The sequence below is a fragment of the Protopterus annectens genome, chromosome 2.part1 (assembly GCF_019279795.1).
Source record: "Protopterus annectens isolate FY-2018-M chromosome 2.part1, PAN1.0, whole genome shotgun sequence".
Taxonomy (NCBI): Eukaryota; Metazoa; Chordata; order Ceratodontiformes; family Protopteridae; genus Protopterus; species Protopterus annectens.
The window spans coordinates 249,926,677-249,950,663 of record NC_056729.1 but is presented as its reverse complement, the minus strand read 5'-3'; the positions used below and the strand labels follow the sequence as shown (position 1 = coordinate 249,950,663).

The following is a 23,987-nucleotide window of genomic DNA, read 5'->3' as shown; positions in this document are numbered from 1 at the left end:
GTTTCACTCAACCTACCACATTTATTCTGTGAAATCAATTACATTTGCCTTAGCTTAATGTCACTTCTCTACATCCTAAGAAAAGTAAATGGAAAAGTGTTATAAAAGATAAGGAAATGTTGATCAGTCTGTGACTATTTCACTATTGGAAAGTTGCATTTTAAGCAATAGCATGGGATAATTGATTTTTCTGTCCTGCCTGCACTTTCATTTTCTTACTGAGTGTGATGTCATGTTCTTTCAAGAGCATGGAGTGCATAACTTGTAAGGACTGGTATTTGAATTACATGTCTGTTAGGTGTAACCTTTTATGCAAAACTCAATTCCATTTTATATTACTCTTTTTCAGATGTGATTAACACGGCCTTTAGTAGGTTCAGACACAAGGACATTATTAACTTGGCCCGCCTCAAAGACAAGCTGAATATTTTAGAACTATGGCATGGGATGACATATGCCTTCAAAGACTTAGCTTTGAGCTGTGTAGGACAGTTTCTGCAATACTTCCTGAACAAAAGAAACAAACATGTGACTGTCTTAGTAGGTAAGTTGAAAGAAAAAATGGTTTATTGATTCCACTAATGTTGATCACCTATCACATTAGTAAATGATGTGTTTTATGTTGTAAGAGAATGCAACAGGGCATATGTTCTCTCAGACTCTGTCAGAGTGAACTTCTCTCAAATCACTGAAGAGTCTCAGTGTCTTCTCTATGTATCAGGAAGCACAGCTGGTCTTTCTATACCTCTAAAAAGCACATGCTGTTCCATTTTTGGTAGAATTGCTAAAACATTCTGGTCCGACAATTGTAGTATTACAAATTGTTTGATTTTATTTAATGCACCAATTCCAGATTCCATACCAAGAACACAAGTGCCTCTCCTTTGGTCCACATTGGCTATTGCCAGGAAAGTTATTACAATGAATTGGAAAAATAAAAATATCCTCTCTTTTACTGATTTTATCTGCCTTCCAAAAATGTTTGCAATAAAGAATTACAAACTATTTATAGCAGAACATTAAACATCACATATAACCATTTATCTTGGCAAGAACTTAGTGATTTAATATTATCATTTTAATGATTTTGTGAAATGCTAACGTTTGTTATGGGCTCTCTATATAGTTTAATTGTTTCTTAGTTAATTGTTATGATTTGTTACATTTATACTGTAATTACATACTGATTCAAAATGCAATAAAAAATTTATGAAAAAAAGCACATGCTGTTCTCAGTAAAATAACTATCTCCAGCACAAACACTTGAAATAATCAAAATTTCACTTAATATATTTTATATATATATATATATATATATATATATATATATATATATATATATATATATATATATATTATTTTATTTTTTTTTTCATTTAGCCAGATCCCATTGAAGTTTTTAATACACAGAAGTTTCAAAGTTCCTTGTGGCTTCCTGAAGCAGGTCACTCCTCTCCAGTGAGGCACCCCTCACCATTTGATATATGCTGGGTTAGAATTTACAGTCTGTAGACTCACTTTTTTGAATGCAGTGCTCCAATAAATAAGACACTGCCTAAAGAGTCACCAAATTTCAGCTACATCTTGGTACATAGCTAAATAAGTCAGATATATTGCACTTTCATAAATTATTTGCCCGCTGTAGATGAGTGCTCATATCTTACAATTCAGCTATCTGTCTTAGACGTGTAGTGATGGAAAAATTCACATTCTGAGAATCCGTATATCAGTTTTGTCATTGCCAAACTTCATGGGTCGGAAACTGTTAAGTTAACTAAGCAAGAATTGATAAAGCCAAAACTGAATTTATTGTCAAAAACAAATCTCAAGCATTGGAAGCTATGATTCAATGACAGAAATACAAATTTGGTGACTGTACATGAACAACAAATCAGCAAACATTTAAGGTTTAAAGTGTAGAGTAAGCTGAGAACTGAATGGACACTTACCTGTATTTCTGTGTATAAGTGCTACAGTAGATGTATGCAGTAAACCAGTTAACGTGATGCATACAATGTGTGTCAGCGCATGGTGTATGTTAGCTCATGGTGTATGTTAGTGCACAGTGTATGTCAGCATACGGTGTGTGTCAGCGCATGGTGTATGTCAGCGCACAGTGTATGTCAGCTCATGGTGCATGTCAGCGCACAGTGTATGTCAGTGCATGGTGTATGTCAGCTGATGGTGTATGTGAGCGCATGGTGTATGTCAACTCACAGTGTATGTTAGTACACTGTGTATTTCAACTCATGATGTATGTCAGTCAGGTCATGGTATATCAGCTCATGGTATATGTCCACTGTGTAGGAGGCTATGAACACCTGTACTAGTTGTCAAGTATATGCCAATCTGGGGATGCTATTATTGCTTTTTTCATATTAGGAATGCTTGAGTGTTGACATTTAGTTTTTTGCTTGTTAACATTTTTCTTCTGAGGTTTTATGAATACTTAAGCAGTCCCATCATAATTTTGTCTAAAGCATAAATCAAACTGCTTATTATTCTCAATATAATGGGCATTACAGAGCCTCAAAGTAACATTTTTGTTTGCTTGTCATATCACAATTAATTTGTATTTAGGGTATATGAGATTCATAATACAGATATTTAAATGAAATTATATTAAGCAAGATCATAGATTAGTAGGTTTATAAGAAGATATTTGGCAAATGCTCATAAAGACCATAGGTGAGCCTAGCCATATTAGCCAATGTACTCACCTTTAGATTTGCTATGCATCAGTTGTATTTGCTGTCTTTTCAAGGAAGGCTGCGCAGGCTACCCCAGGAGTGAGTTTATGAAAACCCATCCAGCTGTTGAAATTGACCTTGAAAGTGGCTACAGTATTACTTTCTGACACATAGGAGAAGCTTGTCCTAAAGCTGTGAATGCATTGTCTTAGGTACCTTTCCCACCATCAATTCTTATTTATTTGCTTATGGAAAGTAAAGTCTTTGGAGCTATTGGTTACTTGAAAGTGAGATAACTTGACTAGGACAGGGTCTTTCATGGCATTGAAGGCTAAGCACAGAAATGCCACTGTAAATTAGCTGGAATTTGAAGAATGATTTGTGAGTTGTAGTGGAGACATGATGGTAAAATGATGGCATATCATCATAGTAGGTACCCAGATCTCTGATAACTGTCAGTTTGGAGAGGTTGTCTTTGATGTGGTATCAGATAGGAATTTCTGTTTCCTAAATAAAGGCCAACACTGCATTTTAAAGCATTTAGTTTGATGCTGTGGATGGTACACCAGGAACTGGTATAGTATCTGACTGCCCATAAGATAGCTGATGACTGTACCCAGTTTGCAGTTGTCAGCCAATCTGGTTAACCACAGGTACTAGCTCTGAGGCTAGACATATAAAACGAAGATGCCAAAGAAGAGAAGACCCTCACACAATGCACCAGCTTCATTTAATATGCAAGATTTTCCTGACAGATGACTATTGAACAAAAAAAAATGTTGATGTATGTCGATTTGTGTTGCAATCACCCATGCTGGTCTTACTGATAATGTATCAAAGGCTTCGGCTAGGTTAAGATATACAGGAAAATCATTGCACATGGCTTTGGTGATTTTTTTAAGAAATTAACCAGGTTCAGGAACCAAGATATGCCTCTGACAAAGCTGAATTGATTAGGGGCTAGGAACAGGAGCTTACCTATGTTTACATTTATGGATTTAGATATATGCTCCATAACCTTGGATCCAGTATGGGTAATAGGTCAGTAGGTGATGGATCAGTGGCAAACTAGCTCTTATAAAGAGGCATCACTATGGTAATTTTCCAGACATCAAGAACATATTCTATAGAATGGTTGAGATTAAAAATGTTTTGGAGAGGTTCAGATAAGCTTTATTTAGTGCTAATAAGGAGGCTACCCAGTACATTATTAGGGTCCATGGTAGAAGTATTCCTGGTTTTGGATTCAATATTGCCAGCAGGTTTGATCAAAAGTATTTTGCAGGGGAAGAGAACTGATGAGTAGGAGAAATAGCAGTGTGGATGAAGGGTGTGAAGCTGGAGCTAAATTTATCCACTATGCTATTGGTTATTGACCAAGTATCAGAGTAGATGGCACTGTTATAAACAAGCTTGAGGCATTGCTGGACATTTCTTCTATATTCCCTAACACAATACAAGTAAAAGTAATGGCGGTCTTTGCAAACGTAGCAAACTTCACATCATATTCAGCCTTAAGAATTTTTAATGTACACCTGAGGTTCTTGCTAACCTGTTCTGGGGTTTTTGTTGTGTAAAGATGGAGGTATATTATAAATGGGCAGTGTTCTTTTTTATTTTTATTCTGTAAATTAATAAATAGTTCTATCATAAAGTCTTAAATTTGCCACTGTATTTAGAGCAGATGGAGATTGTCTTCTCATAGGTTCATAGGTGATAGGTTCATAGGTGATTGTTAAGCTATTTGCCCAAGAGCTATACATTGCTGACATGTCTCAATACTCCAAGGAATTTTACAGTTTGTACTTTTTCAGTACAACAGTTGAGATTCAAATACATGTCAGAACTTAAAATGACAGCCATAAGATTAGCAAGAGGAATGTATTTTCAGGACTTTTCTAGGCCACCTGCAGGCAATAATACATTTTGATTTAGCAAAATCTTTAGACTGTTGGGGGTTTTGCAAAGTGATGCGACGGGTTTCAAAGAGAACACAAATCTGTGGTCAAAAATAACTAGGAAGATGCAAAGGCAGAGTGGAGTGCAGGCTTGGGCTATGTTGGTGATGAAACGATCAAGGACATTAGAACCTTTAACTGAGAGGCTAACCATTTTCTCAAGGGAGTTGACATTGTCAAAATGTAGAAAGCACTAAGCATGTTGATAACTAGTGATGAATGTTTGCAGGCTGGTGGTTGGGTAGTTAAAGTCACAGAGCAGAATGGTGGTATGCTAGGTGCAGAATCAGTCTAGCAGATATGGATACTTTTCATGACTAATGGGATACACTGAGACCAATAGTTAATAATGATGCAATGCTTTTAGTAACTGTGAGCTGCACTTCTATAAGTGCTAGGTCCAGGTCATGGGAGATTTACCTTGAGATGCTGGGGTAGTTTCTAAGAGGATTTGAAGAAGTGATAAGCACTAAGCCAAGGTATCGAGGGAGTGCTATCAATACTCAGTAACTTTGCAGACAGGAATTTGTTCAAAAGTCAAGAAGGACAGAATTTTGGAATATTCTTGGTTAGACTCCTGGCTCTGAAGAGTATACCTTAATATGGTATAGGTTCATAGGTTCATAGGTTCATACTAGGCTATCTGCCCGAGGGCATTTATAAGCCTAGCCCATTGTTTTGTGGCTTACGCCACCCCTTTAGTATGGGGAACTATACCCATTATTTTGCTGTGCCTCTGTCGAGCAGTGACACTGAGGTAATTCCTGGGGTATATCTGCGATCTCCCATCCATTGGTCAAGATTTCTCTTGAACAAGGCCAGCGAGGTGCTCTGCCTCACATGTACCGGGATTTTGTTCCACAGCATAGGGAGTCTTTGGGTGATGAATCTATCCCTCCAGCACGTCCTATTAATAGCCGTGTCGAGGTTTAAGTCTCCCGCCCTTGTGGCTCTGATGGATCTAGATTTTTGAGGTGAAGCATATTCATCAAATCTGGGTTTGACATGGCCTTGTATGTTAGGCAAAGGTCACCTCTGAGCAAGCGGTGCGACTGAATAGAGCTGGAGTTCTTTCAGTCGGGCAGCATAGGACAGATTTTTGAGACCCTTTATCCTTTTGGTGAGGAACTTTTGTGGCCTCTCCAGCTGCTGCAAGTGTCGGGTCAGATACATTCCGAATGGGGCATTGTACTCAATCATTGGTCTGATGAGTGATGAGTAAAGGGAGACTATGACCTCCCTTGATCTAGATGAGAATCCCTTCATGATAAGGTGGGCAATGTAGAAGGACTTCCTAACTACTTTAGCTACATGGGTGTCGAATGACAGACTACTATCAACCTTTAATTTGTTGTGTTGAGATGGCCATTTAATGCATTCTGACTAAAAAGCACTATGAGAGTAGCAAGTTTCATCAAGTAGGAAAAAGCTATAGTGAGAGAGGTCCAAGCCATGCCTAATAAAACAGGAAAGCTTGCCAACCATTGCCGTCCATGCTGACACAAACTACATCCTCCTAGAATGTTACCAGCTATCCAGCTAACTACTACTACTGCTGCTAATAATAATAATAATAACACCTATTTGTTAAACAGGTAGGCATACTGGACATACAGTCCCTTTTCAGTATTGACCTAGAATAATGTCTGGTTAACTGACTTGCTGAACATCACACAGTAGGCAAACATGGGCTGAGGGAATCAAACCCTGTACCATAGGAGCTGCAGCTCACAACCTTAACCTACTAAAGCTGACTGCAGAAACATTATTTTTCTAATTGATGAATGTAAATCAAGACTAATGTCTTATCTGCTTTCATGACTTTTTTAACATTCCTCTGGATGGTCTACTTTCACACTGTTCATCCCACATGAGCAGCTACCAGGTTGTTCTCAGAATTATCTGAATGGAGACACCTAAGGTCCCCTCATCACATCACAAATTCTTGCTCTAGAGAGACAGTTTAACATCACCTTATTCTAGTCTAGCTTATTGATGGTTTGAAATCAATGTGCCTAACTATGGAGTCACCAATAATTTGGACATTACCATGGGTTGGAGCAGACTTTATCGGCCTTTAGTTTTGGTTTGCAGACTTGGTGACTATTGGAACTGAAATATGTAAGTTACACAGGTGCAGATAGTGTGGACATACACATAGTATTAGGAGGAGGAGGAGAAGGTGGTGGAGGTCTCTTTTCTTGGTGCCTAAATTAAGGTGGCAGTGATTTGCTGCTCAGAGTGTTGAGGGGGCTTACAGACTGTAGCCTGATGCAAGAGAGATTAGCACTCTCTAACCTGAATAAATGCATCTTTCACAGACTGTTTCAGTGTTGAGAAGCAACAGTGGGTTGCTAGTAAGCATGAGAGACGTACTACACTGTCTGAAAGATACAAGGGCAAGTGGGATTGGCACATATGGGCTAAAATAGACTGGAATCCCATGCCGCCAGAGACAGGTGACAAGGTGGGCTAATATACTGATATAGGTAGCAGTTTTAGTTTGCTGGTGATGAGGTAGGCAAGTGGAGTAGTGGAAGTAAGTTACTTGATGATGCAGAGAGAAAACAGTAGTATTATTTAATAACAGGTACAATATTAACATTTTTTAGTTAAAGAGAGTTCAAGGTTTCTGCAACTGTTGTTGTTTGTCTTTCAGCTTTTCGTGGTTAGGGGTCGCCACAGTGGAACTCTGGTCCGCTAATGATTGGCAGTTTTTCTTTTTTATGGTGTCGAGTTGCCAGCCCGACGCCCAACCTTCAACGAAGGCATGCCCATTCAACGCATGTCTTTTGAACACCCACTCGACCACGGGGAGGACATGCAGACTCCACACAGAAGGCACTCCCTGCACACTAGCTGAGAATCGAACGGGAGAACCTCTTGCTGTGAGGCAACAACGCTACCGTTGCATGTTTTCTGCAACTAAGGGTTAGAATTTATAGTTAAAACATGTTGAATTTCCATGGTTATAAGTTTGTAACTGAAAATAGAGTAGTGAGTTTTATCTAGCTACAGTAAACAATTATCAGATATGAAATCTGTACTAGGTACAAGATATAAGTCTGCAGTCAGGCAAATTCCACTAAAGTGCAAAGGAACACCAAGAGAGTAACAATGGTTATTGGTAATCCTGATGCAGCAGTAAAGACAATCACTGCATCTGCAAAGTAAAGAACAACGCTCTTATAATAACTCAAATGAAAGTAATTATTCACACAATTAAAAAGGATACTGTGTAAAACATGAGTGCTTTGCAAAGATAACAGTCGTGTAAGTATTAAATTATTATGATACAAGTTCAACTCATAAGCAATTATTAACAGAAAGAACTAAGCAACAGATAACAAATGGCAGCAGTTAATCCAAAAAAAGTACTAATGTCAAAAGCAATAACTGGCATCAATATAGTGATGTAACAGGGCTCACGGTGAAAAAAAACAATCAAACAGCAACAAATGGGTTAATTAAATGGCAAATAATGAAATACTTGTAGTCAATTGCTCAGTACAATGTTCTCCTGTGCAAGAGAACTGGGATTTCCCATATAATTCTGTATTTATTATTTTTGCAAGTAAGAACTTTCATAATTTTTCTTGTACACTGGTGGCACTATGCCAGGGTAATATTATGGCTAGGCTTGTAAAGGCCCCAGGACCATTAGCCTAGTGCACACCTATGAACCTATTACTAAAAGGAAACCTGTGTCCCTGTATTTCTCATTGTCTGTGCTCTCTGTATAAGCACTATTTGGAGTACCATAGTTCTGGTGATGTACTTTTTGACATTTTCAAAGAAATTCATGTAGAAGTGTACAACTTTAGACAGACCTCTTCTCTAACACAGTATTTTAGGATATCTAGTATAGTATAATACTGAAATCTCTTGTCCTCAAAAAGCCAAAATAGATACCTACTTTGGCAGCAGCATGCGAGCACACACACACACACACACACACACACACACACACACACACACACACACACCACACAAACTTAAATATAGCCATTTTATTGACTGTGTGCAGCTTAGATGTCTGGTTGTGATTAAATAAATGGATTAATACATCAACAGCCACAGTAATATATTTCAGCTCATTACAGTCAGATACATATAGTGCAAATCTTTACAACCCCTTCCACAGATGTACACACATGCAGAGGTACAGACAGACTTTCAAATATGCACACACTCACAGACATGTACATACACGCGTAAACTCAGAGATGCCTACCAGTTGAAGTCACTTTACTGAATGTATTCACCTTAGATGTCCTATTGTGTTCAAATGAATAAATACATAAATAATAGCCACAGTGATATATTTTAGCTAATTGCTGGCAGTCAAATGCAATGCAAACCAGCACAACCTTCCAGAGACACACACACACACACACACACACACACACACACACACAAGCACACTCATTTTTACAGCTGCTTGTCACATGCTAGCAAATCCTGGTTTAAAAAACAGAACCAGAGGAGAAAAGAAAAAGAAGAAGACTGCTTACTTTTGAACTTCTGCTGTCACTTTTCTAATCCAGTTCTGTTTTTTTTTTTTTTTTTGAGAAGACTTCACGAATGAGGCTACATTGAAGGTTTTAATCATGACCTGTGTGCATTGTGCTGGAAATAGGCATACTTAATTGTTATAAAGCTCTCCTAGTGCATTACATCATCCTTTTGCAATATTAGGTTTCTTATAGAGTTAGCTGATCCTCCAAGCCCATTTTTCTAGACCCCACCAGCACACTGAGATCCTACCCCTACTGCATCTTCTGGCGAATGGTCTGTGCAGCTTGCCATACAAGGATGGCAGATCATTCAAAAATACACTACAAAACACTTTAACACAAAAAGAAGTGAAACAACTATAAAGGGGTTCTAAAGACTATCCCCGGGATTCATGAAGCTTGCACCATGCGCCGGAGTAGCGTTGGCAATCTAGCGCAAAATATGGCCATTGAGCGATTCAGGTAAGAGCTGCTTTCACGTGCACTACCAGCATACACAAAAGCTGCACAGCTCCCGGCACATGTATGCTAATTACCACATGCGCAGCAGTGTAGCATGAAAATGAAAGTATATAGTGATTCATGAAGTTGTGCAGGCGTAGCGTAAGCATGTAGAAATGTAAACCAAAAAAAAATAGTTTTCATTTTGCCAAACATAAAATCAGAGCCATGAAAGCGGACCAAAATTACATATTATAATGTTAATATATGCCAATGGCTAAATATATAGCGAATGGCATAAAACAACATACACAACTTATAAAAATAACATTTAATGTCATGGCCACACTAAAGCAAAGTAAAACCACAGTGCATCAGTGCGCAAACGGGATCACAAGGAAAATATATTTAGATGTCATAAAACTGTAATGTAATGCAATTCATGATATCCCCATAATAGTCAGTGGCACGCATGCTACACCACAACCATGGCGCAAGGGTTGCTAAGGGTCTGTGACAGTGTTTCATGCAGTAACTAGGAATTAGCAGTCAATGCCATGCAAATGAGTCAAGTAATACTGAATTGCAAATGCCCCACCGGCATAAGGATATACCACATGGTGTAGCGTTACAACACCGAGGAGTGGCCTGGAGGTAAATATGACATCAAGAGAGGGGCACGCCACCGTAGCTGTAAGCACATTGGATCATTGCTAATCCATGTTGCATGTTGCTAATCAAAGCCGCAGGATAGGGATGTGAAAGTAGCCATAGCTTTGCTTAGCTGAGAGCACACAAGGTAACCAAAAGTTCATGTGAACGTGGATGAAAACGTGCACAAAACTTGGTAAATGGTTGTGCGTGGCGTGCACCACAGCTGAAACAGGAAGGATATGGGAAGACAATAAGGAAATGCTGCAGCATGGTAATTGGAGTACAAATGAGTAATTAACACCTAGAAACTTACAGTGGGCCACAGACAACAGCTAACAAGGCTGCTAGCAGCTACCTGCAGAACAGGAAAGGGGAGGTGCCATACAGGAAAGAAAAGAGAACTGTCACAGCAGAACAAAGCAAACTTGCAGTAGATCAGCTACATAACACATTTCCCAACACAATCCTGGGTTGTAGAAGCACAAAACAAGAAAGGCGGCAGCTGGATGCATGCCTGACAATGGGAGGTGAATCAGGTTGAAAATAGAAGTAAAGGGCAATAGATGAATCATGGCAGACAAGTGTAAGTCAACATCAAAGGCCCCACAATAGCAGTACCTGCTGTAAAACCAATAATTAAGATACCCTGCAGCTGGAATAGCAGAAACACACCCAATTGCACCAGCATCATCCATTGCACAATAGTATAAGGTGTGAAAGCCCCACACACACACTTGTGTATTCCCAGACACTGTGCACCATTGGTGTATAAAGACGGGGAACTTTTAATATGTATATGTAGGGGGCTGCCATAGCTTTGATTCACCAGCATGTGTTGGAGACTGATGGTGGTGTGGAGGATGATGCTGACAACCATCTCAGGCACCGGAGGAGGAGACGAGTGTTCAGACCCAGGGTAACCTACCAGGGGCTACATGATCTGGAGATAGTAGAGCATTACAGGTTGGACAGGGACATCATACAGCAACTTGTTGAGCTGTGCCGGCCATGCCTAAGAGCCAGAAGTAACAGAGGGGAACCCATCCCAGTGGACACAAAGGTATGTGTAAGCTTGAGAATACTAGCCACAGATACCTTCCAAAGGCCAACTAGGGATATCATGGGGATCTCACAGGCATCAGAATCCAGGGTACTCCACCAGTTCCTGGATGCCATGTTACCGCATGCCAGTGAGCACATATACTTCCCCTGAACACAGGAGGAGTTAGCCAGCAATATGCATCTCTTCCACCGTGTGGCAGACTACCCAGAAGTACTGGGTGCAATAGACTGCATGCCCATACACATCAAGTCACCACCCGGTGAGCAGGGTAGACGCTACATAAACTGCAAGGGATTCCCCTCCATCAACTGCCAGGTCATGTGCAATGCCCAGGGCATTATCATGGATGTGTGTGCTGGCAGCCCTGGAACCTATCACAACTACTACATCTGGTATGCCTCACAACTGTATCAGGTATTTGCCAGGGGGGACATCCCATATGGCCACCTGGTGGGGGATGCTGGCTATGCACTGAAACCATGGATGATGACTCCCATTAGAAATGCACACACAGCCATGCAAGAACGCCATAATGAGGCACATGCAGAAACCAGAATCATCATAGAGTGCGTGTTTGGGATGCCGAAATCCAGGTTCCATTGCTTGGACGTATCTGGTGGAGACTTGCAGTACTCTCCAGGAATGTGTATCTTCATAGTATGTGCCATGCTACACAATATGATCCTATGGAAACAGCTGCAGCAGGGACAGAATGGTGAAGGCCCTCACAGCCCACCACCATTGCCAAGGGACCCACAGGCACAGGGGGACTCAGACCTCGAACACCCTGTGTTAGCCCCAGTAGGCAGATGGAGGCGTGCCCAGTATGCCCATGCCTTGGCAAAGAGGGAACGTATAGCACACACACTGACAGTGTAGGCACTCATGGACTGACACCCTTCTCCACCTGCACAAACAGCAAACATGGATGGCACACACACACGACCACCTGTAAATTGTCATGTACAGGTGGTCTACTGTGTGCATCCTACATAGGTAGCCCTCAACTACTGTACACACAACCACCATTGTCACAAGGTAAGTCAATACCTGAACAGTAAATTAAGCTATCAGCATGTGTCCATACTGTATGTACAGGTTCATAGATACATAGGTAGGTACATGCCCAACCACCGAGGCCACTCATAAGCATAGGCAAAACGTGTCTGCTGTCAGCACCCCATCAATCAACTAACTGTCCCTCTGTGGAGCAGAGCCACATGCAGGATCCCTGGGGTGTAGCTGTTGTTCACCACCCACTCTGCAAGGATTCCCCGGAGTGTCAGTGAGGGGTTTTGTATAATGTAATCAGGGATGTAGTTCCAAATAATGGGGAGTATCCCTGGCAGGAATCTTCACAGATGTGTACATGTTACTTAGTATAACTTAAACACAGCTTGCATATATAGGTAGTTCTCTACAGAATAATAAACATGTGGAACACACAACCGCTGAAATGTGCATTAATCACCCTTGCACTACCAGTGCCTGTTCTGAGAGGTAAGATATCACTGCCAGGATTAGAACACGCAACCATGTACACAGTCATCACAATAACATACCACTCAGCTACTTGAGATGTATCAATGGCAGTCATGTATACTGACAGTATTGACAGGATAAAACACAAAAGGTAGGAATGTGTTGAAACAGGACAAACCGGCATGTACCCAATGAAAGGTGTATGTTTTATATATATATATATATATATATATATATATATATATATATATACATCATCATATATAGAGAGAGAGAGGAAGAGAAAGAGAGATATATCGATATATGGAGATATACATATATATGTAGATATATAGATAGGTTAACAACATTTACATAACCATGGAGGAACATATAAATGGGATACCTACCACATACCGACTGCTTTACATACCGATGCACGTAATCCCAAGGCTTAAGGTCCGAAAGAACACAGTACCAAAACACCAGATGCACGAGGTGTAATCTCATGATGTTAATGGACAGTTAGTCAGTGCTTCTGGTGTTGCGGTTTGGGTAGGTCACTGTGTGTACGTGTGTTTCTTAGGGCTGTAGTGTGTGTAAGTGTGTGTTTTCTGTGTGTGGTGTGTGTGTTTGGTGGACTGTAATGTGTGGTTGTCAGTTAGCTTTGTGCATCTGTTTGCATGACCTAGGATGTAGAATATTAAAGTAGGGGGTGGTGTGGTGGGCGCAGACACCTACATGGGGGGTGTAGGGGGACTTGGCCACCTGCTCATACGTAATGTAGGATGACTTGTTTGGATGTGTTGGGTAGCAGTATGTGCATGTGTGTGTTCCATGTTCATGTTACCTTTGCGAGTTACTGCCGATGTCGGTAATGTGGGGTATGGGAGCCTGGTCCCGGTACTGTGTGCATCGGAACACTGTGGTTTTGGGATTCCATAGGTCTCCCGTATACAGCGGTTGAAGTATTCATATATGTGTATAACATAGACCATAGCAATCACACATTCCGTCACTACCAACCTTTATGAACAAAGGATATGGAGAGTATATGCCTATACACTATTAAAAATATGTGCTATGGATATGGGCCAGTGATAGTGTTACCACCTGTCCCACTTTGCGAGGGATACACCCTCTTTGTGCGGTTGTGTCCTGACCAAATATATTAAATGTGGCAAATGTCCTGAGATTGAAGGACATAATTATGTCCCATATGTACTGTAATAGCTGCATACACTAGTTATTTCTGTATCTAAAATACCTACATGTTACAGGAAACAGGATAAGCAACTAAACTGCTACAAGAATAAGCTTATATTTAGGCAAGAAAGGAAAGTTCTATCCCTTGTACTGACTGTGGGTTTGTGTCAGCCTGTAAAATCAGATGTGTGTCCTGAAAAGGTCCCACTATGGCCATATGAAAAGGTGGCAACCCTAGCCAAAGAGGATCAGTCACCAGCACAACTACGATGACTGCAAATACCTATGACAGATATACACAGCTATCATGTAGCAACACGTTATTACATTCAGATGTATTACCAAAGGGATTCAAGGACTATCACCTGCATGCTATACAGGAACCATATAACAGTGCCTTAATGAATCAGCCTGCAATTACCATTGTATTAGTCCACAAAAGGATAAGGTGTTCAAATAGGGAAGGAATCCTCATGCACGTAGCGATTATGTATAAAAGCAGTTCCTACACACCTGCATCTGCCAAACACACCCCCACACCCAAACATATTACAATACAAACTGTAATAACATCACAAATCATTCACACACTGTACGACATCTGCAGAAGCCTTAACATACCTTGTCAGAGACATGCTAACATGGCCCTATGTGAAATAGCTGCTGTTATACAATGGAACAGCTGCTGATGTAATAGGGTTTGTTTGCACTAAACCCATTACAGAGGGTTGTGCGTACACCGGGATGTGTTAGCAATTAATGAGAAACAGCACAGTATGCTACACTTGTACACCAAATCAAGGATGTCTGGTGAGCACACTGTACACCACATAACAGTTCATGCATAGCCATATGGCTTTGAGCTGGCCAAACATCCTTGCCAGACTTAAACATCTGCAGAAGTATCAGGTACAAACAAACCCTGCATAAGTAGCACTGTTCTGAAATATAACAGCTGTACTCACATGTAGAACTAAATTGTCTAGCCATTACACACAGTCCACGGGAGTCATGAAGCTAATATATCTCTGTGTGTCTCCATATAGCTGTTGAAATATATCGCAATAACACATCTAGGCCATCTCCCTTGAAAGTAAGGGAAACGAACAACGCCCAAAAGGAGTACTCACTGATACACCACTGTTGCCATGGTATCGGCTAATGGAGTAGCTGCACAGCTGATGTGCATCCAGTTAACTACTTTGGAACAGCAATTGGTGGACAGGATACCACATGTTACCGATATGTAACTAGAAAAGGATGTGTTATCACACATTCAAACCATCCGTATATACCAGTGGAATGTTACAAAGAACATTGAAACACAAACCAAAAAGGATTGAATCAGCAGTTAATGACACCTCGGGTTACTAATAAGGCATGTAGAACAGTCAGTATGTCTGTGTATGTAGTACTATTCTGTATTATTTAAAGTGCACACAATCCATATAGTGGAAACAGTTATCTTGTAGTGATGTATTGTTGAGCATAGTAATGCTTGTAGTATTTGTGTGTACTGCTGTAGGTCACAAGGCAAACACCGCATACACCACAAGGGATGCTATATAAGGGCTTTGAACAGAAATACTCCTCACCAGCCGATGTCAGTGGCAGGGCTAGTCCAACAAGTATGTGCTATAACAGGGGATAGTATATGTTGATATATTTTAACTGTAGCCATATGTATGGGTGTATTACAGAGAATAACATGTGGAAGGTTGGGCTACTGTGCAAGTATGATTTGCATTGTGGGATATTGTGCCAATAACTGTGAAATGTGCAGTATTGTAGGGAGATATGTATTACAAGCTACATAGCATTACTGTAATGTTAGGGAAACATTAGTTATGTCAATTGGCATTTACAATACACAATAAAAGGATACATATGGCTTTTAGTGAGCCGACACTTTATCAGCATGATAGCAAAGTAAAATGGAAGAGCTATTTAACTATCCATGCACATAAGACATGTAATATGTGCAAAGGTAGGTACTAGGCTGTCTTACCAAGGGTATCTGTAAGCCTAGCTAGCATGTGTTGGCTTTTGCCACCCCCATAGGTTGGTTTCCTGTGCCTCTGAACGGCAGAGCCAATAGTTCCCTGTGCCTCTGTCCAGCAGAGCCACTGCAGTGATCCCCGGGGTACATGTCTGTCTCCCATCCACATGTCAAGGTTTCCCTTGAAGAGTTCTCATGAGGGGCCCTGCCTGATGTACATTGGAATCATGTTCCAAAGCATAGGGTGTGTCTGGGTCAGGAATTTATCCATCCAGCACATCGTACTCATCGTTGTGGTTAGGCGTATATCCCTAGAGCATGTGGCTCTCAGGGGCTTCTGTTTAGGTGGAGCATATCCAGCAATACAGCGTTGGACATGGGCCTTGTATGTCAAGCAGAGATCACCTGTGAGTATGTGGTATGCAACTGAGTACAGCTGGAGTTTCGTAGGTTGGGCTGCATAGGTCATCTGTTTGAGGTCAGTAGTTCTCTTGGTGTGGTACTGGTGTGGTCTTCCAAGCTGTTGCAGTTGTCTTGTAAGGTATATCCCAAATGGGGTGTTGTATCCTTTAATGGGTCTAATATGACATGTGTAAAGTCACAATGGCCCCTCTGATCTGGATGCAAACCCATTAGAGATTAGGGGGGCCATGTAGAAGAATATTCTAACCACCTTGTCATTATGGGTATTGAAGGAGAGATTGCTATCTACTGGGGTTCCCGGATCCTGTATTAACTTTTCTGTATGTAGGGGACTAGCACCTATGTGGTAGTCCATAGGTAATTAGATATATCCAACGGGGATGACTATGCACTTTTAGGCATTCAGCTTGACGCCATGATATTAACACCAGGTATCCGTCTCAGTGCGACCCTTCCAGAGGGTGTCTGTAACAGCTGGGGAAACAGTTATGTCCCCTAGTTTGCAGTCATCTGCAAACCTTTTCAGCCAAAGCCCTCCTGTGCTTGTCTGTATGTCAGAGACGTATATACCGAACATGAGGGGTCCTAGGACTAAGACCTGGGGAACGCCAGTTGTAACTGGTATACAGTCAGACCTAGGATATGCAACTCCCACTGTATGGGTTCTGTCCATGAGCCACTTTGCAAACCATCACATGACGTAGGGGTTAATGTTCAGGTGGATGGGTATGTTGATAATACCAGAAGGAGGAATGATGTTGAAAGCCTATGAGAGATCTAGGTAGGCTGTGTGGACCTCCTTACCCTCATCTAATGCCTTTGTAACTGTCTCTAAGAAGTCCACCAGGTTTAGGAGGCATGGTCCGGTTTAGGAAGCATGGTCCGGCCTTAACAATGCCAAACAGAGAGTGGGCAAAGGTTGGGAGGTACCCACTGTCTCTGTGACAGTTATCCATGATGTGCACTACAGCCTTGCAGACCAGGCTAGTCAGACCTGTAGGGAAATAGGTCCCGTGGTCCATTGTGGCGCCACCTTTGTGGAGTGGGATAACTGTTGCTGTGCACCATTCATGGGGCACTCTGCCCGATGTGAGGCTATTATTGAACATGGTGCATAGGTGGGGAGACAGTACGATCTGAGGTTCATGTAAAACACAGCCTGGGATGTTGTCTGGTCCCATGGATGCTGTGATATTGCCTTTAGAGTCTGCAGCTTTGAGAGGGATCTGCCAGGATGTTGCCAATATCAATTGTTTCTGTAATGTTCATGCCTTTGTGCTGTAACTCAGAGCAGATCTGGTTGTTGACATCGAGATATGTGACATAGCTATAGAATGCTTTGTGGTTGTTGTTGGTATTAGTTGCATTATAGTTTTCATAGCTAGCTTTGGAGGATCTTATAAGGGATCCCACCTTCTTACTGAGGCTGGCCAGGGATCTCCTCCATGCATGGTATTGTACTCTCATTTGCAACAGTGTCTTCTTCCTGTAGCACAATATGTTTATGGCAGGGGACCACCAGATTGGTTTAGTTAATTAGGAGTATAGCGTCCTGGTTCTGTTTGGGATAGCACAAGCCATGCACTTCTGTAAGTGCTTATAGAGTGCATTTGTGTAGGATTCAGCAGTTGTAACAGTACTGTCCATCTGCATGGGTGTCATGTCGTCCACCACGTCTGACTTAAGCATGTAGTTGGCCTTGTAGACATATTATACTGTGGTTTCCTTAATGGGGGGTAGGTGTGGGATGTGGATATCAATGGTGTTCAGCACATGGTCTGATCGGACCCATGAGGAGTTGGCTTCATGTGTGGAGCACCAGTCACTCATGTTGGTAATGACTAGGTCTAGAATATTGTTGCCCCTGGTGGGTGTGTGGATATGTTGAGTCAGGGCATTGGTGTTTATGAATTCCAGAAACCATTGAGCTAATGTGTTGGTACACGAGTAGTTTTCCCAGTTAATGGTGGGGTAGATTCAGTGAGACTTATATGATGAGTGTGGTGTTGTGCAACTGTGTACCTTCTCCACATGGCAGTCAGGGTCAGGCTTGGTTGGAGAGACCTTTACCTCCAGTTTGGCTAGATGAGTGCATCTCTCACAGGTTGTAGTGTTGGGTGGTAGGTGGAGAGGCTTGTCTGTGTACATGAGGAAATGTGTACATTGCCTCAAGATGTCCAGATTCATCAGATAGACAGGTGCGAACACTGGCAGTTGACTCTTGGACATGCCTGAAAATAGAACTACATTCACCTAGATAAGTGAGGAAAGTGAGTACAAGAGCTACATTACTCTATGCAAGTGAGAAAAGTATGTACAAAACCTGTTCACCCTTACCTGTAGGTAATGAGGAAGATTGAGTGCTATAATAATTATTAGCTTGCGTAGTGTTTACAAGTCCTGAACAAGTGCTTAGCATGAATAAGCAATCCAGATAGGGTCTTGGATAATATAAACACATGGCCCCCTCCCCCCAACAGGTACACAAGCATATATCCATGTACACCACAGGGCCTGTGTACCCACAACTTTGCAGGTACAAGCTGCACTCAGTCTGCATGGGACCTGCCCACATCACAGGTTGTATCATACACATATGGCAAAACAAGATGCTCTCCACATACACATCATGTAAAACATAGCTCCATGTCAGGTTGTGTACACACTGAATGGTGCACACCAACAGGTATCACAACCCACAAAGGGAGAGACACCACTGTTAATGGGAAGTACTTTACTACTACCCTGCTGAGTCTGGTCTGGAAGGCCATGAACCTTGATCACTTAAGTGATGTCAGCAGTACAGATGGCGATGACAGTATGGTTGATGTCACACTGCATATCATAACCTTGCCAGGTAGATGACAGTATGGTTGTCACACTGCATATCATAACCTTGCCAGGTCATAGGACATCATCACCCATACTGTTTACCACCTACACTTGGTATACTAGATGTACATTCCTATGTCACAGGAGTGTTTTGCAACAGGACTGCTGGCAGAACCAGCACTACAGAGGGTGTCTGAATAATATGTGATTATCACACCAGTGGCAGCTACAGTATGTCGGGCTTAATGAATTTTATTTCCCCTCATTGTAGTCCATACCTCACAGATGAACAGAAGGCATCTGCCTATTGAAGTATGTGATTGACTATGACCTAGGAGCAATAGCTGACTCACATTGTCACCCCTATGTTAATAACCCTGTACCCGTGAACTATCACCTAGGCAGCGGTCAGCATAATGGACACTTGTGTGTGAAGGATGCAGCTGGGCAGTTGTCTTTCCTGTGATAGCTACATCACCACACCTGTCAGGTAGTCATATGTGGCAACCCTAATAATGATAGGGTGCCATTCATGAATATAGAGATCATTGTCCAGCCATACAGAACACTCAAGTGACCCATATCAGATCACATATTTCCTTTAAGGGATATTGGCCATGTGCAGATGGCCTACACCAGACATCCCGTTCCCCATCTCCACTATGTAGTATGATGCATACCCAAAATAAATCCATGTCCAACCCAGTGATGTTGGACATGCTACATGGACTCATCCTTGTCTCGAACACATACTTCATGGACATCCAACTACCACATGCTGGACAGATCATTGTCCCATACATTTGACATAGTCCTGCCATACTATGCATTCCTGTCCATCAAAGCTGCACATCGCTCCCCTCTCAGACATGGTGTGATGACTGCATGGTAATGCATGGTATATTTATCATTACCCCTGTGGATCAGTGATGTGGCACTGCTCTACCTGGCCCCACAGACCTGCCTGTCGGCTACTGCCAGGTAACCTTTCATCCTAGATTCATACGTGGCCCATGGCATATATCCCACTAGTTGACTTTGACTGTACATGCTATAGTTGATATCCATCCCTGCAAATACCATCTGGCTAGCCAGTGTCCCATGTGTATCACATGTGCAATGCAGGTGATACATGGCAGGATGTTGAATCACTGTATAGTGCTGTGTAGCTGTATATGGCAGAACACATACATGTAAAACCTTATGTGATTATGTCTGCAGGGTCACAGGTCATGTCTGTTAAGGCAGTGTAAGTCCTTATATGTGACATATACACTGCATCAAGTTCAACTGCATTAATGTGGACACATCCAGCCATGTGCTGATAGGTAGGAACACCAGTACAGGCAAACAGACATGCCCGCATCAAGACAGCAACCACATGGAGCATGAGCAATGTAATCAGGTGACACACACACATATATGGTGATAATATCCACTCAACATTGAGTGTCACATGTGTGTGACACAAACACGTCAGTGTGATGTAGGTTTGTAAATCCAACTATTTAAACTAAATTAATGCGATATACATATATGTCCAGCTGTAGTTCTGTATGTCTCTGTGAGTTACTGTGACCTGTCTCCATCATTATGTCTTCCAGGTATACCATGTGCAAGGCTTCCCCCTTTTACACGCTTGGAGGATGAGGCCCTCATCCCATACCTACTTGACAATCACAATATCCTGTTCAGCCATGTGCCACAGGATGCACAGCAGCTGGATGCCCTGTGGATGGAACTTCGCAGGAGGGTTAATGATGTGGGTGGCCACAACCGCACATACCAGCCGGTGCGCAGACACTGTACAGACCTCATTAGATGGGCGAATCAGTGTGCGAATGTAATCGCCAGGGAACAAGGTGCAACAGGTGGTGGACCACCAACCCAGCCCCCACTCACATGTACCGAGGAGCTACTGGCCAACCTGGGGACACCTGAAGAACGACATCCACAAACCTTAGCCAATATTGTGGAGGTGGGTGTCTCTCAACCTCTGAGCCTGGAGTTGCCTGGTAAGTCAGTACTGCACCTATAACAACTATATTCCATATAGTTGCATGTGTCCCTGTACAATATGTAATGTAACATCATATGCAAGGCATGTATACACACATGCCGCATGCTATAGTATTATACTCTGTGTATGCACACATGTGCATACATCATAGTATAGTCTAATGTACTGGTGTATGTGTTATGCACATTGCTCCCTGTAGCCTTTATACAGGGGTGGATTATGCTCATACTGCTGTGTTACTACTATTTAGGTACCTCTGGCATTCCGCCTCGACAGCAGCCCATTGCAGGTGAGAGTGTTAGATTTGTGAATTATGGTTCCTGGTAAATAATATCTGTCATGTGGCCATTCACAACATGAACACATAATGTATGGTCCTGTCACAATATACAGGTTGGACCTGCAATGCATCACAATGACTACCCATGTGCAACACTTGCAAACTATGTGAATCATCTCACCAACATGAATCCTCACAAACTTTATTTCCAGATGTGTTAACAGCTGTGCATACAATGGTGGAGGTGCTGTTCACTTTAGGGACATACAACAGATCTGATCTGCACATGTAGTGAATATAAACAGTACTACACAGTGGGCTGGAGTATGGCCAGCACACAGTTTTCACCGGTGTGGATCATAGCCCTGCTATGAATGTCACACAATGTGAGGTGCTATCTTGACATGTCCATGACATCTGTTGGCCTGGCTGCTACACTGCCTACCTAACCTGAAAACTTATCCTACATACCACCTTTTATCTGCATAACCCTGTTGTCAGTGGAGCATATATGTCATATGGGACAACACAGACATGTGAAATAGATGCCCATCACAATAATTTGGACAACATATGTACACACATGGCCATGGAGGATGGCCAGAGACATGGAGCAACACACACAGTAGACGTGTTGTGCTTGTGTGTACACCTTGTCATACAATGGCTACACATGGTTCAACCATGGCCTTTTTATAATGGTCATTATGTACATGTGGAACACTAGACATCCAACAGGCCTGTGCACATCTTGTGTAGACGTAACATCTATCCACCACATAAGATGTGTTGAACATCTTGAGGGTGTTGCAACATGACAGCAGTCACCTGTACAGTATCCACATCAGGCCACAGATACAGTACATTCCCATTACTGGTGTTGGACATAAATGCCATACTAGCTCCTCGTGTGTGTGTGTGTGTGTGTGTGTGTGTGTGTGTGTGTGTGTGTGTGTGTGTGTGTGTGTGTGTGTGTGTGTGTGTGGTACACAGATGTCGTGTGGGACATGGTGTACCAACGTGTTCGCCATGTCTGGCCATAGTTGCCAGGCTGCAGCAATATGGTTGCAGATGTGCAGGGGTGTCATCTGTATACCCATCAGTGACCTGTGTCACAACTTCTACATCATGGTTTAGTGTGTATACACCTCAATGACGTGGGTCACATTCCACAGTATATATGTATTGTATCTGAACACAGTCATGGCTATGAACCCTGTATGTAACTCACACTGTATAGCACTAGAGATGCCTCATGATTCCCTGCAATGGCCATTCACATCAGCTAAATTTGCAGTATATCTGTAGGGCAGACAGACAACACTGAATTGGTACACTATTGCCCCACTGTATATTTTCAGGACACCATTGTGTTAAACATGTATGCATGTCATTGCACAGATCAGCAGATCACATGTCATACTACATGTGATTATCAAGGTCATATGCCACACATCAGGCAGGTGTACTGTTTACCTGTTCTTGTCTACATGGTGTAACACAGGGATGTATGCTAACCACTACTATGATTGTGTAATTTGCATGCCGTCTGCTATAACACATGCATTCTGTTGTGTGCAACCTAGGGATGTATGACAACTACCACTATTATTGTCTGTGCTGCATGCCGTCTGCCGTATCACATGCATGTTGCATGCCTTCTGACATATCACATGCATGTGTGTCTATTGTATAGATTGTAATGTACAGTTCTTGTCTGCCCTCACAGGTGATGTAGGTGCATTGTCCTCCTGCGGTACATCAGATGTTAGTGCCCCCACAGACTCTAGCAGTGATGATGAACGTATGATTGGGACACAGGCAGAGTTGTCAGGGGCTGAAACTGTGCCATTGGTTGCCATTCCATCTATATTCACCTCATCCCCGTACACAGATCCCATACCTGCACATACCCTATCACCAGTGGCCATAGAGGAAGGATAGTTGATGGATGGTAGCTTGGAACAAGAAAGTGTGGGGGCTATGGAAGGTGTGCCTGCACACCATGGTGTCAGCCAAACTACTGGTGGTGCCCCACACAGGCACATGGCCAGTGCTGCTCATAGGAGGATCTCTGGTCAACATGCTCCTGCACGACAGAGCGCAGCAGCTGGTGTCACCAGATGCATGTTTCGAGCTGTAATGGAGGCACAGGCATGAACAGCACAACAGAGAAGATCAGAGGCTACAGAGGGCTGCTGTCCATTCTTTAAACAACAGCATCCAGGCAATGGTAAATGCTCAACAGCAGATTGCTGATGCTTTGGATGCTTTGGATAGACAGTTAGGTGACATGTTTGGAGTCCTTGACCGTGGCATGACAATCCACGAGTGTGAGCTGTCTGTGTTGGAACATCTGGTAGGAGTGAGGCATCGGGCACATGGACGTAGGCCTGTTACATCACCTGTGTCAGGTCTACATGTACGAGCTACCTCACATGCC

At 42.2% G+C, this 23,987-nt stretch overlaps 1 protein-coding gene across 2 annotated transcripts in view; it reads left to right on the top strand.

Annotated features, from left to right (window-relative positions):
* Positions 1-23,987, top strand: part of THNSL2 (threonine synthase like 2) — a 557,708-nt gene that overhangs the window by 134,484 nt on the left and 399,237 nt on the right. For both annotated transcript variants that reach the window (XM_044062109.1, XM_044062108.1), the window contains one exon: positions 350-544. In XM_044062109.1, coding sequence (XP_043918044.1) covers positions 448-544 — 97 coding nt within the window. In that variant the 5' untranslated portion in view covers positions 350-447. The remainder of the gene's footprint in view (positions 1-349; positions 545-23,987) is intronic.